This window comes from Buteo buteo, chromosome 1 (assembly GCF_964188355.1).
Source record: "Buteo buteo chromosome 1, bButBut1.hap1.1, whole genome shotgun sequence".
In the NCBI taxonomy this organism is placed as follows: Eukaryota; Metazoa; Chordata; class Aves; order Accipitriformes; family Accipitridae; genus Buteo; species Buteo buteo.
This window is the reverse complement of record NC_134171.1, coordinates 12,368,737-12,385,007: the sequence shown is the minus strand read 5'-3', so window position 1 is coordinate 12,385,007 and position 16,271 is coordinate 12,368,737. Positions and strand designations below refer to the sequence as shown.

The window sequence follows — 16,271 nt, the reverse complement described above, 5'->3', positions numbered from 1 at the left end:
CTTTCACAGTTCCTTGAGCTGCTTTCTAGTTTTTCAGCTTCTCTGAACTGCTCACATATACCAGGCCTGGTTGCAAGGACAGGAGACTAACGTGACCTGCAGTCGGAAACCCACAGTGGTCAAAGTGCCCGTCCTGCCACTGAAAGCAACAGGTTGCCTCCTCCTATACCTTCAATATACTTGGTTTTAAGCGTCTTCTCATTTCAGCTTCCAAAATACGATGAATAAAGCCCCTCAAAAAATTCTGACCCACCTAGCACTGATGAAGGTACGACCTCCGTAGCGTGAGCAGTGTGCCAGCATGTACATGTGTGGTGTGTCAAGAGGCTCACCAGGCTGCTGGCACGTGGTATTTTCTTACTGCAGAATTACCTTAATATTGGCGCAGACTGAGCAAAAGGAGTTCACATAAGTAGCAGACAAATGAGAGTTAAGAGCTCTAGAGTTCCCATCAACAGTGATCCATTCTTTAATTATTACTAAGTTATTTACCCAAAGTAATTATCTCCCTGATGTAAAAGTGTGCCTAGAGAAGGAGCAGGGATATTTTAGTAGCAGGTCAAGGGAAGGTCAATGTAGAGAAAAGCATCTTACTGAGAAGATTTCTGAACTGCATTAAATCTCAGTTCTCTCTTTGCCTACAACACTTAATATTTCTTTTCTCCTTCCAGTATTTATTATCCAGCTCTGCAATAATATTATTCCAAAGATTTTTTTTTTGAATGGCCAGGTTGTATGAAAGTGCTTCTCTAATTTAGCTTGTGGGTGTTCCTACAAGTCATAACCATTAGCAACCACCGCACCTCGAGCACAGCGACCTCCTGCCCGTTTCGGAGCAGGCGGAAGGTCAGGGGATGCTTCGAATCCAGTCCCAGGATGACTTCGCAGCCACGAAGAGGGATAGAAACAATATGCGTCTTCAGATCTGTCCTGTCCTTGTGGAAAATGAGTTTATTATCTTTCACTCTGCACCAGCGCTCACGCCAACGGTTATTTGAGAGCACGTTGAGATATCCTGCAATAAAATGAAACATGAGATATCTTACTCCTGACTTTTTTTGAGAAGGAAAAAAAAAGAAGAAACTTACTTTTCAATGTAATGCTAACACTTAAACAACTTATTCCTCTTACAATAGAAAGTCCAGATGGATTTTAGGAAGACAAGTAAATGACCCTGCCCCACTTCTTTTAATGAAAACTTTCACTGTGCCAATAACCTAGAAAAAAGCATATAAAGATGTGATCCTGCTCATGTGCAAATGGCTGTTCTGTGTTAGTCACTGCAGCAGCTGGATAAGCAGAAGCACACAGATCCCCAAGACTTTAGTAAGAATGGGAGAGGGACAGTAATAAAAAGGTATGTACACAGCTGATGTGCTCACACAAAAGACCCACCTTCTCCATGCATAATGGCTTTGATAAATGTGGCTGACCAAAATTTTCTGGGAAAATCACAGCTCATATTATATAATTAGGCGATGAGCTACCTTCTGTAACATCCAAAATCAGTGCTTTAAAGACCTACTAAAGACTGATGTTATATGTTCTGATTTCATTTAGAAAGAAGTGCATGTTTGGTTTGCAACACTTTTAAAGCAGAATTTAAAAGATTGCTACTGATGCCAATAAAAATAAAATCAATATTGGTTTAAAATTCAAGAAGTAAATGTATATGAAATTTAGCTAAACTTTAAGACAAAAGTTTAAACAAAGGTATTTTTTTTTTTCCCAGGGATAATACAGTACTCTTGCAACAAATCAAAATTTCATTAACAAATTGCCTTTTTAAAAAAATACACTTTTCTTATCATGTTCTATATCGGGTACAGTGTCTAGGAACATAATATCATTAAATGGGCAGTATTTTGTGTTTTTCCTTCTCTGTCCCATTGCACAATTATGCCAAACTCAAACCTTAAAATCAAGCCAATGCCCAATTTCTTCTGCCTTATTTAGTTTGGGAATGGAAAAAAAAAATGTATCTTTTGCTTCTACATTATGAACAGTACATGAATTCAGCATGTTGCTGCTTCCAAACAGGCTATGAGGAGGGAAACAAATGGTATCTTGCACAGGCCAGAATTTATGTAAAAAAATTGTCTTCTATCTCAGGTCTGATTTTCATTTAATCCTGTTGGATAGCTATCTCTTTGGTTTTCATTAAAACTATGACTTATCATTAATTTTTCTGGATTTCCCTTCCAAAATTATGGTTCCAATGTCAAAGCTTGGTCCAACAGGATATAGCACATCAGAATAGCTCACATCTTGGAAGGTGCCATAAAAAAAGGAGGATGTGCACAATCCTCTGATTTTGGCTCCTTGTGATGATCACACTCTCCAGCTCTTCTCCCTCCTCCTGTAACAAAACCCCGTATAGCCGTGCCTTATACTATAATCCCTAGAAATGGAAAATCCCTTCACATGCAAGCCAGCTGGCTTGTTTTGGAGTGAGAGTCCTTTTTTTCAGACAGTACTTGTTTTTCCCCTCTGCTCCCGATGCACCTCTCCGAAAAGCTCTTCCAAACCAGCCTCCTTCAGTTGAACTAAGCAGGATCCCATGCTTTTCCTCCCACATATCCCTACTTAAACCTTCAACAGTTGACATGACCAAAATGTCTTGAGTGTGGTCCCAGCTGGGGCATTAGCACTTCAGCTTAGCCCAGGTGGTCGAAGACCAGCGATGCTGTAGGGAAGAGCTTTGCCGTGACTCCAAGTGCAGGTGGGTTTTAGTTTCCACTCTAGCTGGGTGTCCCCTGCAGCCCCACTGGGCTTTCCCCTTGTTCATGGGAGGCAGAGCCTTCTCAAGTGTAAAAGCCTTCAACTATGGAGCAGCCTCCCAGAGGGCATTGAACTGAGCCAAATTTCTGGTGGTGAGAAACTTCTGCAAAGACTTCCTGAAATGACCAAAGCCTAGACACTTACATATTTTCCTATAAAATCTGCAAGTGGCGTTGAGTAGAGCCAAATGCAGCAATAGTAATGACTATATTTATGTCCATATCCGAAATAATGACAGAAATAATAGGAATTAGATTGTACAGCTGTGGTTAACGTCTCACATAATACAGAATAACCAATGGAGTATGAGACCCCGGAAGTTTGAGCTTTTATGGAAGCCAGATGCTTTGGACATTGCATCTGGCCAGACACAGCTTTTTTCCAGCTGCTCTTTTGGTTGATAAATCACATCTGTACTTAGCTGATATATAGATATATATACACACACTTATTTAATCGAAGATTGCTTATGTGAATGATTCCCAAAGTGTGGCTGGAGAGCCACCTGTGATCTATGAAGTTCTCGCTGGTGGTCCATGGCTCTGCTTCTTTCGCATTGGGCAAGCATCTACCGCGCTTCACGCACCGACGAGTTCTGCCAACTGCTGCCTAATCACAGATTTCTGGGTTTCCCAAGGCATTCCTAGTCAATTTAAGGGGAAAAGGCAAATCCGAATTCAGAATCCGGCGCGACTGCTTCACAGCTTTCTTTCTATGGAATTTCTTTTTTTTATTTTTGGAAGGGATTGGGAGAAGGGTGGATTCAACCTTATTCACATATGGAAGTGTTACTTAATACTGGAGCACCAAAAGGCAAACAGGAGAATGTAAATACATTGCATTGTTTGAAAATACCAGAGCTGTGAGGACATCAGCTAAGTGCATTGCACAAAGTCCTAAATTGTGAGCAAACAGTAACAGCTAAGATCCAAAAGTTAAGCATTTTCTGCATGCTTTTTTCTATATATCCTTTGTGCTGCCAAGCACTACAGATGTCATATGGAGTGATCAACACCAGGAAAAAATAGCTTACTACAAATTTGTTACTTCATTCAAGGTTTGCCCAATATGTACCACTTTAGGAACCCACAATTAAACTCAAATCACTTTGGCTGAGGCCAGTCTACTGCTGTCTTGATTGCTATCCCACAAAACCTCACCATGATCCATCATAAAAGACTTGATCCCTTCCCAAGTACCTTCTTCTAATTCCTAGCCTAAATTTATTTCATAGTTCAGCCTATACTCCTTTTATATTAATTTTTTTGAAAACAGCTCTTGTTTCTTTCTGCTTTTTTCCCACATTTCTCTTCGCCCTCACCTTTGCAAAGAGCAATGATATTCCTTCTGAGCCTGTGCTACCATTTCATTTAAAAAGTCAAGTTCTTTTAGTCTCTTTCCAAATGATGAGCTCCTGATTACTCCTCTTTCAGTCTGAGTGCATCCTTCTGATGTTGGAGGAAGAATTCCAGCAGTAAAAGCGATTTTAGAGGAATTTCTAGGCTAGAATTTTATAAAGTTTTAGTTGCAATGTGCATGTAAGACTCAAGGAGAAAAATCACTTACCACACGTTGGAACATCTTCTTCAGCTGATGAGGTCTGTTCATCTGTTGATGGCTTTTTCTTTCCTAAACCAATGATCTTCGTTATTTTTTTCCCTGTTACTTTAGTCACGGTGCCCTTGGCTTCTGATTTTGAACTTTTTTTCCTCTTCACTATTAAGACAGCAAAAGTGTGTATTTTAGTGTGTTTGAATTAACCAATGAATAGAGAGAACCTGAATAAAAATAGTAGTTCAGACAAACAATCCTATGCAAGATGAACATTTGTACAAAAGTTGCAGACTGCAATGAGATAAACATTATATGCCCTCTCTAATGCAGATACCTATAAATAACCTCTGTGCTATAAAAATCATGGCATTCAGAAGGATAAGAAAAACAAAAATCAAGCTTCTAATTTAATTTAATCTAATCAAGCTGGAAGTCTCTTTGCACAGCAGTCATCATCTAATTTATCAGTATGACTAGGTACCTGTGTATAAATTTAGCTCATATACACAAGAATAAAAATCCAGTCAGATGATCCTTCGTTGTTCCTAAACATTTACCTCAAAATACTTCAACAATTAAGTACACAACAAAAATAGAATATGATTGCCTAGCAAAATACACCTGCCACGTACAATTTGGTTAAGGTATCTTATCACAATGGACCTTTTAGAAAGACAAGGCTTATAAATTAACTGCTAACAATGAAATTAGTGGGAGCAGTATAAGCATTCAGTGGTTAGGAGTTGGTACTTTTTGTGATCATGAGGGCGTGGAAAGGAAAAGCTCTGCTGAAAAGAGGTATTTTGCTAACATCCAGTCTATGCCTCCATTAACTTAATATGACACTAGTAATATTACGGCTCTGTGCACTGAGACATGTTGAGCTGCTGAATGTAATATGACAAGGACTATGGATGTAATTTTTAAAAGTGCCTACCTGACTAAAATCCTAACGAATTAAAAAAAACTTTCTAAGATTAAACAGGATCAGAAAAAAAGACCTTTTATTTGCAAAACAGAACAACTGAAATAAACTTTCAGAAATTGCATTCAGTGGCCTAATTTGAATTCCATCAATAGAGCAGAAGTCTCTCTGCTAACTGACAGGGCAGGAAAAATATCTATCGACTTGCGCTGATACATGATTTTGATGAAAAATACATTTAGGACAGTTACTGATTGAGCTGCTGTAACTTTATCCCCAACATATCAATTCCCTTTGCAACAGGGAACATTTAGTGGTTATGGACTTGTGTAAACTGAGGAAAAAAAGGACAAAATGTTCATACGAGCAATTACTATATGAATTGATGAACTGGGAAGACAAATGCACGGAAAACAAAGAATCAGTTAGGGACTCACAGTGGGATAATTTATCATATTTAGCTTCATTGTTGGGAATCATGGAACATTATTTAGAAATTGTATCTGTAGCCAAGAATATACAAATCTGTCACCTGCTGCATGAGGTGCTGAGGGGGAAGAGCAGCTTTTCAGGTGCGGGTAGCTGTTCACCCGCAAACTCCAATACAGCGACATGCATGTGCAAGCAAATGTCTAATTCTCTCTTCCTAAGGGAAGGGTGTTCACAACTTATCTGGTGCTCTCTAAACATGCAACGAGCTCCCGTGTTCGAGGGAGGAAGGCCACCCACCCCATCTGCTCGTGTCAGCCCCTGCCCAAGGGAGGACCTGAAAAGCATTGAAGAAAGCCAGAGACCGAGAAAAACTCATCTCTCTGAGACAGAAGTCCAAAGGAATCATTCTCATGAGCATGAACAGACAGCGGAATAAGCTCATTTCAGTGGGTTCCTTTTGTTTTTCTGTCCTATGTTCCCTTCACACTGCTGTTTTATTCTCCTGCAGAACTGAGAGGCAGCAGAAATAAGGCCTTCATGACTTAATCTTTTCGAGTCCAAAGAATACACCGATTGCCTGACCGCCACTGACTTTTTTCACAAAAGCTTTTTCTTCTCATTTCCTTCCCCACAGCAAAATGAGCAGCTGGTTAAGAGCAGAGTAGAGGCTGGGCAGTGGGTGACGGCTGGAGACGACCGCTCTCCGGAGTCTCCCTGCCCATGTACTCCCTTAAGCGTTTCCTATCCATTTCTTAAAAAATAGTGTAACTTCATCCAGAACCCTTTAAAATGATTCACGGGGTATTTTAATCTCCTTGCAGTCATTAATGCCTATTATTTTTATTACTACATATTGGAGGTCACAATTTTCAAAAGCAACTGGTATTTTTAATTAGTCTCCTTGAGACATTTAAGCTGGGCTGGTTTTCCAGCAGCGCGTGCTCCATCAGCGTGCCTCCCGTGGGGCACCTGAGCCATCAGGCACTTTTGGACATCATGGACAACACAGCTTTTGGGTCACAGATTTTTCTCAGCAGGTTTCTGAGACTAAAACAGTACCGTGCTTCTTGAAAGCTTAATAGAAGATTTTATAGGGTGAAATCTAACCATGAACCACAACTTTTAGAAACCACAAAACCTGATGTTGTTCCATACTGTTGGGTATGTCAGAGATCTGTACAGTCAGGAAATGTTGGAAAACAACCCAGGGAGAAGATAAAGGAAATGAGTCAAAAGGCGAGACAGCGCTGGCACCAAGGCCAGTATTGACATTGTGCTCACTGCAGCTCACATTACCCTTCATCTTGACAGCTGCAGAAAAATGTCTTATCTAAACGATCAAACGATCAAACAAAATTCCTTCTGGGTTTGGGATTTGCCTTTGTTAGATTATAAGGACTACAAAACATGCATGGCTCCAAAGTAGCATATGTAAAATAATATACATATATACTTACAAACCCACTGATATTACATGATTACAGACATTTTAGTATGTTAATATAAATAATCATACATAAGAGTTTATATATATATATCTGTTCATACACACATATATATAAACTGTGTATATATGTGTATACATACATATGCATGTATACGCACATATATATATAAAATACACATGATTCTTTCCTTCTAGCATTCAATGATAGCTTTTTTCGCTTAGAAGCTATACACCCAGTATTTATGTTGCCACTATACAGTTATGGTTACTAAAAGCAACTCTTAGTTGCCTATAGTGATCGCCCAAGCTCTGAAAAGCTGTACTTTTGAACACACAAAAGGCCAAGTCAAAATTTCTAAATTCTGTTTCCTTATGCTAATTATATTGATTTTACCTGCACAATAACATCAAATGCCTTCTGTTACTGCAAAATTTTAAGGATTTACTCTTGACATAATTCAGCTTTCAAGTTAAATTGAATCCTAATAAAAATATTCAAAAACTTTACTACCTATTTTTAAAAGACAAAGGCCAGGTATTTCACTACCTATCTCTCCCTATATGCATATATTATTTACACAAGCATCTCTGGATCTGAGACGTACCTTGTTCCTTCCCATTGCACACGGTCGTGATGCCATTTTCCACAGCACCCTCCCCATCTGAGCTTGGCCTCTCAAATGACAACTTCTGCAGTGCAAAGAGATTAGCTGACATACAATGTTGGCACCTTCGCCAAATGAACTGTCATGAGTCAATTTAAAAGTATGCTTACTATAGAATAAAACACATTTCAAGCTCTCATCCACTTGGAAGACAAGTAGAAGACAGTAAAAAATCCAGTTTTAGAAAAGTACAGAAACTACAAAATAGGTCTGTATTTGAAAGCGTAGTCAAAACAGTGAAATAATAATTCAATACTTCTTATTATGCAATATATTTTTAATGAATTTTTAGACTCTAAATGTTGCTGTTTATTAAATCTGCTAAGCAAAGAACAATTACAGGGATCCGATAAGAATAATTTTTAAATTATTTCTGTAAATAATGCTTCATATATGCATTTACAATTACAACTTATCAGAAAACAGTGCATTCCTATAAGGTGCTTCAATAGTTTCAATATGTGCAAAAAAGAGGCTTTTGAAATATATTTTTAGCACTGGTTATTCTGTAATGGTTCTGTAGGAGATATGGGATGAAGCAGTATAGAGCTTATGACAGCACAGTTTTGGTAACCACATTACTCATGAGTGGTGCAACCATGAAGATGATGTACAGATTATCACAAAAAGAAATGAATGAGAAGTTTGCTACACTTTCCTATGGCATGCGTTTTAGAAAACCACTGTTCTATGACATTTTATTTTGTTAATACTTTGCAGGCGTCTGCAAGGGCGCAAACACAACAGCTTTTGCCTTGTGCAATCAGGAGGTCTGAGCTGTCATGGAACATGCTTTGCTCTTTGTTTCCCACGTGCAAAGCCACTACTGTAGAACTTGCCATCAGGACTTTGGTGACAAAACTTTTGTCAGTGGGACTTTTAAGCAGGGCCTGCAAAGGAGTCTGCTCACATGGATGCCTTAACGGAGCAGGGTCTTAAATCGGTGCCGGTAACGTACTGATCATTCAATGCCCAGCTGCTCTCTTTCCTCGTTCTTGCTCTCATACGCTGCTGAGTCAAGGCAGCAGAGACAACCACATGTGAACAGCCAAGCTTCTGTACTGAGGCGCGAATGCTTGAAAGGGCCTGCCAAAACAGTGACCGCAGCATGCCCAGGGAGCCCTTCAAAACCTAAATGCCCCAAAATAAAAGACTTTGCCTTAAAACTTCTGTATAACCTTCAGCTGTTCTTCCCTGAGACTCACATCTCTGCTTGCTCTTTGCAGTTGACGGAAAGCGTCTCTGCATCACAGCGCACGTACCAGACCTGCTTAGTCTGCACCCTCCTAAATGGCTAAAGAGAAGCTGCTAATGGATCCGAGCCAGTCTGCTGGTTGCTCGTGACCAAACGAGCAGTCGTGGCAGAAGCCTTAACTCTGTAGGGTGTGTGCTCATACCCCGACAAGCAAAAACAATGCAGGGACTAGTAGCCTAAAACAGTAGTACAAGTCAGCAAGTATCTACATCCAGTGTCTAGTGGTGCCTCTTTAATAAGCAACCATAAAGAATTTTGCATTCCTCACTTTGATAACTTTACCTTTTCCAGCTCTGTCTTGTGTACTGGAGAACTGGACAATGGCCCATCAGAGTCTACAGCTCCCGTACAGTTGCTGCACACATCTTTTATAACCTTAGGAGACAAGGCAAAACTTATTAATTATGAATAAAATACAAATCAGAGAAAATATATATGAATGTGAAGAGCGATGGGAATGAGAATCACATAGACATTTACTAGGCTGGCAGGTGTCAGGCAGGCTGCCACTACACCAACTTCTCCACGCTGCCTCCCTGAGTACAACCTGGAGGAGACATCATGTTTAGAGGTGGAAGGTTTCAGCTTCTAGACAAGCTAAGCTCCAGGGCTCTCCTGAGTAAAGAAACCAACAGCGCTGCTGATTTCCATGTGCTAGTTTAGCAATATGAACTGAGCTGACACCACCAAATTATTTTCATTACGATGATGAAAAAGTGGGATTAAATCCAAGGTCCCGCAAGTCAAAGGACAAGAGTTTTGCATAATACACTACCCAGCTGCTCTTTTTTTGCTATTGGAGAACTAATGAAATGCTGATCGACTTAAAAGTTAATACTGCACAGTGGTATTACCTGGCATTTTTGTATTATACTTGCACATTGACATAAAGGTATAAGTCAAAATAATTGTAAATGTGTTTGTAGGAAATGGGAATGGCATTGTTTGCTTTTAGAAAGTTAAAGAAAAATCCAGAACCTGGAATTCACTGAGATTTTGATAGAATTTGAAGAACTTAAAAACCTGAAATTATATAAATGTAAAAATAAATGATGAGTGAAGACATTTGATGATTCCCCATGGGCATAATTAAGTTTTTCATCTGTGGTGAGGTTACCACCAGCCTATTATCAATCTGAAATTGCTTGTGCTGATGAGAACAGGTCCCAGCTCTCCATCCGGACTCATGCCGAGGGGGTGCTGAGCTCGACGCCGCTGATTACAGCCACGCAAGGACTGCAGAGCCAAGTGAACTAAGAAAGAAAGGCATCCTACTTTGCTGGAAGCATTACCGCTAGACATCCAAGCTTTCCGCTTTACATGTACATGTACGTGTTTACATATCCAGCTCCTCCCTTTACACTGTTTACAGCAAGCCTGGCTGGCAGACAGGAGGATCTGGCCTGAGAACTCCTAGTTCCAGGGAAAACAGCAATTAGCTAACTGTCAAAATCCAGGTTTCTTTCAAGGAGAGGAAAAGCAGAACAACAAACACCATCTTTTTAGTTTCGAACTGAACAACTTTGATGTGGAAAGTATTAAAGAGCTAAAGATGGCACCAGACAGTCCTTTCACAGCATTGAAGTTCCCTTTAAGGGTGCAGCTAAACAAATCAAATGTTTATGGGCTTGCAAAGACCCTATTGCTACAACTCATGAGCACATCATAAATTACAGGCGTTATATGCCATAAAGAGCACCAGCCCCATTTTACAGACGGAGAACTCGGGAACAAAAGAAAGATGAAATCACTCACTCAATGTCACATAAAAAAATCTAAGCAGAGCAGGGAAATGAACCTACACTTTTATTTCTGAGCTAGTATCTTAAAACACTTCAGCATCCTTTCTTGACTGTCTGAACTTCCCTGTATCTTGTCCCAGAAACATAAGCACATTATTTCATGGCACTTGGTGTCCTTTACAACAGAAAATTAGATATATCTGTTGCAGAGCATTTGCCCCTCAGAGTTAAACGTAGCCCTAAATCCCCATTTTTTTTAATGTGTGTTGGTTTATTTTCAACTGCTGGTCCTCAGTATGGTGTAAATACACCGCTGTTTTCTTCCTAGAGAAATGTGACCGTACAGTTTCTGGGAACATTCATTTCTGTCTCCTGCATGACCCTGATTCAATGGCTCATGTTTTCAGCATCTGCTCACACCACACAGTTAGTTAATTTTGGCAAAGGCAGATAGTAATGGGAGTTACAGACAGAACAGAGGGAAATGATTTGGCAGCACTAACTGAAGAGTATGTGCAAAGTCATGCACTCAAGTAAATCCGGTTCTTATCATACCTCACATATTTAAGGAGAAGTTAAAGTGTTTAATTGGGTTGTAATTAAATTTTGATTTAAAAAATGACACACTATCAAATGGAAGTTCGTGGCAAGATGTAAAGTAAATGCATATTCAAGGATCCAACACTTCATTTGGGTTCAGGGGGTTCACTGGCAAAGACCTGCTCATCACCTTCTATGTGCAATATAATTGTGTTCGATGCACAGCATAAAACTCATACTTCTACAGCTCACCAGGATGAAATGCCTTTAATGTATAATGGTTGCCTGGATGCACTCTCTATAATTATGTTTGCAGACAGCTGCCATTATAAATGTGGTTTTCTCATGCTTATAGCTTTAACTCAAAATTTTAAGGATAAAACATTCCACCAGTGTTGCCAACTTGCATAATCTCAATCACAAGACTCAGAGTTCTTGTCAATTTTTTCTATGTTCCATCTCCTGGAGTCATATGAAAACAAAAGATCACTATTTTCATTAAAAAATAGTTGTGAGTGAGAATGGGGAAAGGAGGTCAGCAAACTTTTATCCATTGCAATGAAATGTGTGAAAATATGAGTAAATGTATCTCAATGGCTCCAAAACTAGAAAGCAAATAAAAGGAATCCCCAAATGTGTTATTTTTAATAAAATGCTATAATCTGGAAGCCAGTACTGAGAATACTTTGTAATGGCACATAGTCCATTAATAGTTTAAGTATTCTCACACATTAGAAAAGGGAAATCATTCTCTTTTTCTCACCACAAATGCCTTTGTACATTACATATACACACACACAGGGTGATCTGCTAGGAAAATCAAACTGAGATCATAAACAGACTATGTATTCAAATATTTAAAATGCATGAGCAACTGTAATGAGAAAAATGAAGACTTTTCATTTCTTTGGATAGCCTCAGAACTAAATACATTTAAAATAATCTTCTGTTACTCCATCACAAGAATTTTAAATACAATTACCACTACCATGTTAAAATTAGCAGACTTCAGAACTGCCTCTTTCAAATACAGACATGGAAAAAGCTTGTGCAGCCTGAACTATATCATTATTCTTTATTTATGTTATAGAAAGGTCTTGAATCCCCAGCTGAATCAGGATATACACCAGTGTATCACATTGAGTGCGATGACATGAGGAATAGAGGGGAAATATTTGCAGGTAGAAAGCTGGAGAGATTCCCTGCCCTGAGCCATTGACAAAGACGGGTGAAGTCAGTGGAATTTCTGCCACATGGTGTGTCTGGAATATTTCTCTCTAAAACTATCTTACTACACAAGCACTAACATTGACTATAAAACGTTCATACCTGCACTCACGTACAAATTTCTGTAATTCTTGTATCTTATTTTAAATGACACACCAGGACTGGAAGCAAAATACTTGCCCTACGTTTATTCTTTCTACATGTAAAGTCAGAAAAAAAATCAAATTAGATTTCTCCAGCTACCTTCAAAGAGCCAGGCTTCAGATAAAAAGCACAGGCTATGCAGTAAAACCAGAAAGCCAGCTGCTTGCCAACCAGACCCTGCCACACAGAAACCCAACAAATTCCGAGTAAAGGAACTAAATTTGTAGATGGTTGCTTGTGGTCGATCTCTTTGGGATCTGGTAAGGAGTAAGACTGAAAGTCGTCTTGCGTTTGAGGAGCTTGCAGACCTCTCTCCTGGTGGATACTGCGGGATGAGTTCAGGCTACAGGCTGTGCTCACCACAGGGATGTGATTACAGCATCTCCTCTCCTCTCGTGTTTTCATGAAACTCACAGGAGAAGCTCACACTTTTCATATGATCGAGTTCAAAAGCAATTAGGGAGAAAGCTGACGGCCTGACTGCACATTTGCTTCACTTCCATATGTAACCAGACTAGAAATCCATCTGGCCGACCTACCCCCTTGTCCCCATCTACCCATGTGGGACAGAAACACAGAAATTGCTAGAAATGGGACGGGCTGTCTCTGCTCTGTCTCTGCTGCTTAACTCCAAAGATAGGGATATGGTAAAGCTGAAATCTGCTTATGCACAACACAGCAGAGGGAAAAAGGTTTGGCTCCAGGCGTAACTCAGAATTTCTCATTCCTGAAACACTCCTTTTTCAGTGCTGGAGGAGTACTTGCTTTCTGGGACTCTTCGTCATTTTGGCATGACTAAATTCTCATTTTGTCTCTCTTTTGGACCCTTACACACTACATACGTTAGTGTCAATCTCCTCCTCCTTAAGAGAGCACCAAAACTCTCTTAGCATTTTGCAGAGAGGACATACCCCAAGGAGTTTACCTAGATAAATTAGAGTAAAAGAAGAAATTATTCACATCATAGCCTATGCTTTAAGTCTCAACAAGAAACCACCTTTACCTTCTGTACTGGAAAACATGATTCTCAAGCATCCCCTAGCCTGAAAAGATTCATCTTTCTGCCTTATTGCCATTTGTTTGAGCAAAGTGGGGATGACATTCTACCAGACTAGCAGCCAGCAAGCCTATCTTTACTGCCTGTATATCCCCTTAGAAATACTTTTCTGACATATTCGACCAACACAACCCCTGTATCATTTCTCCTGTGTTATTACCATGAAGTCTATTGCTATATATAGCCACTGGATCGGGCAGAGCCCGGGGAAGGAGGCACTGGGGAGGGTGGCTGGAGGCATTGCTGCTGCGAGGGCAGAGGTACTCTGTGCAAGGGGAGCTGCATCCCCAGCCCAGGCAGCGCAGAGATGCAGACCACGCTTTGGGCTGTCAATCTGAGCCAGGTACGATTTAAATAATTTTCCATCCAAAGCTGCGAGCAGGAGAGAGGAGGAATACTACCTAGTGGTAAAAGCAGGGCACCTCAGCCCTCCTGGGTTCTGCTCTGAGATCTGCTACAGCTTGTATTTGTGATTTTAGCCAGGAACCTAACGAAAACACATCCCTCAGAAAACAAGCAAATAGGATGTTTGTGGTTCTGTATTCACTGGGGGGTGGTGTTTGTTTGTTTTTTAAATTTACATATGCATCTGTTGTTTTAAGTAACGGATTGTCTTCCGTGGTGCTGGTCGAACGCACACTCTGGTTCACAGCCCAGCTGGGGTCCTCTGGCTGTGTCGAAGCACACTGGCAGCGGTCCGGCAGGCTGGTCACAGCTCTCCGGTGCAGCCCAGTCCATCACATCTGCAGGTTAGGCCCTAAATAGCTCTTATGCAAACATACCGACCTTGCTGTGATTTGAACCAAGGCATCTAAACCCGTCTCTTTGAGACAATAGGGATGGAAGTCCTGGGAGGTTTAATTTAGTTTGCAAAGCCTTCGCGGCTGCTGCTGATGTGTAGTGGAGAAAGAACCCAGCCCAAATACCTTGGGACACAAGTATATTGCTGAAGTTACTTATAAACTAACAAATGCTATATGGAAATCACTTGTACTGGGTATGCATCCCCAAACACACTTTTTACAGTCAGTTTTAAGGCACGATCATTCAGCACTTGACTCTACTCAGCTACAAAATGGAGATAATAACCTCTTTGGGGAACATTACTTAAGCCAAGAAAGTAATGTTTGAAGTGTTTTGAGATCTCTAGCTGGATATTCCCATAGAAAGTAAAACCAGCCACACAATATTTACAGTTACAAGCTCAGTTTTGTGCTGATTTAAACTGGTCAAAGGAGAGCTTCGTCAGTAGTTTATTCTTCAGTAAAACACTAAGACCAGAGCCCAGAAGTTACTTGACTCGCCTTGCTAAGCTCAGGGCAGTGAAAAAAAAAGAAATGTTGTCAAAGAATTTTAAAAGAGACAACATGCAGTTATCACAGATGGAAACCAGGTAGGACAACCAGATTAACAGCCCTACGAGGAGTGTTGCAGGGTCTTTGGATGACTGGATACAGTCACAGCCTTGATTTTCTTCTCTCTTCAGGGCAAAAAGTCCCTCTTAATACAACAAGTTTAGAATTGACTGAACATTGTCAAAATGATAGACGCAGCAATGTCTACTTATGCCTGAAAGATTCACTGCTCAATTACAGACCCTCAACTGAAGAGATTGCTGCAAAATGGCTGCACGCCATAAAATGAAGAAAAGTTAACAAAGGGTGCCGAATGTTAGAGAAAAATGAAAATCAAGGCCATTACTCCAAAATGATAGATTACCTCTCATGCATGATAAATCAGAAATACATTTTTGCAGAAGGCAATGCTAAGAAAAAGAGAAAGCCTTGGGACCAGACACCATGACCATTTCCTTCTTCTACTGGTCTTCTACAAGAAGCTACTTCAGAACTTAATGTCTTTGGCATCCATGTATTTCTACTATTAAGAGTGGTTTTCTGTGGCCAAGTCTGAAGGTCCTGCACACAGAACACATTCATCTGTATGAATGAAGCCACTAAACAAGCATCTTCTTGTAATGTCATGTTCTTAGTAGTCCTTTTATTTTTAACATAGCATTTCCCAGGGATGCTGACAAATAAGTGTAGTTTCACCAGTCCGCTGGATGTGCTGAGACAAACAGGCAGATTTAAGACCTTACTTGACCACAAATGCACAAAAGCGCACACAGATGCACATACACTCAAGCACGCATGGAAAAAGCTCATTCTTGGGTCAGAGTGTGTAACTGCACACATTTTTTCATGTACATTTTTGTGGGAACATTTTAGGACTCAAGTCTGGAAAATTCCACCACTTTATGTTGCCCACCATATTACTGCTATGATCTCAGCTCTAGCCTGAATTTATACTAGTTACACTCCTTGCTCTGAAATCTTGACAGGCTCTTTGGTGACATCAGCTATCTTTTTTTCATCAAGCATTTGTTAGCCGGTAAAACTGAAACTCCCTTTGTGGTTTCCAGTCTAGACTTCAATTTGCACTAGGTTTATCAGCTGGGTTTTTTTGGTGTCATCTTTACAAAAAAGGTCTAAAATATTCCGC

General features: G+C 40.1%; 1 protein-coding gene across 2 annotated transcripts in view; it reads right to left on the bottom strand.

Annotated features, from left to right (window-relative positions):
* The window catches only part of AFAP1 (actin filament associated protein 1), a 120,400-nt gene that overhangs the window by 19,804 nt on the left and 84,325 nt on the right, over positions 1-16,271 (bottom strand). For both annotated transcript variants that reach the window (XM_075022578.1, XM_075022573.1), the window contains exons 7-10: positions 9,342-9,434; positions 7,745-7,829; positions 4,348-4,497; positions 804-1,015 (exon numbers count right to left, since the gene is read on the bottom strand). In XM_075022578.1, coding sequence (XP_074878679.1) covers positions 804-1,015; positions 4,348-4,497; positions 7,745-7,829; positions 9,342-9,434 — 540 coding nt within the window. The remainder of the gene's footprint in view (positions 1-803; positions 1,016-4,347; positions 4,498-7,744; positions 7,830-9,341; positions 9,435-16,271) is intronic.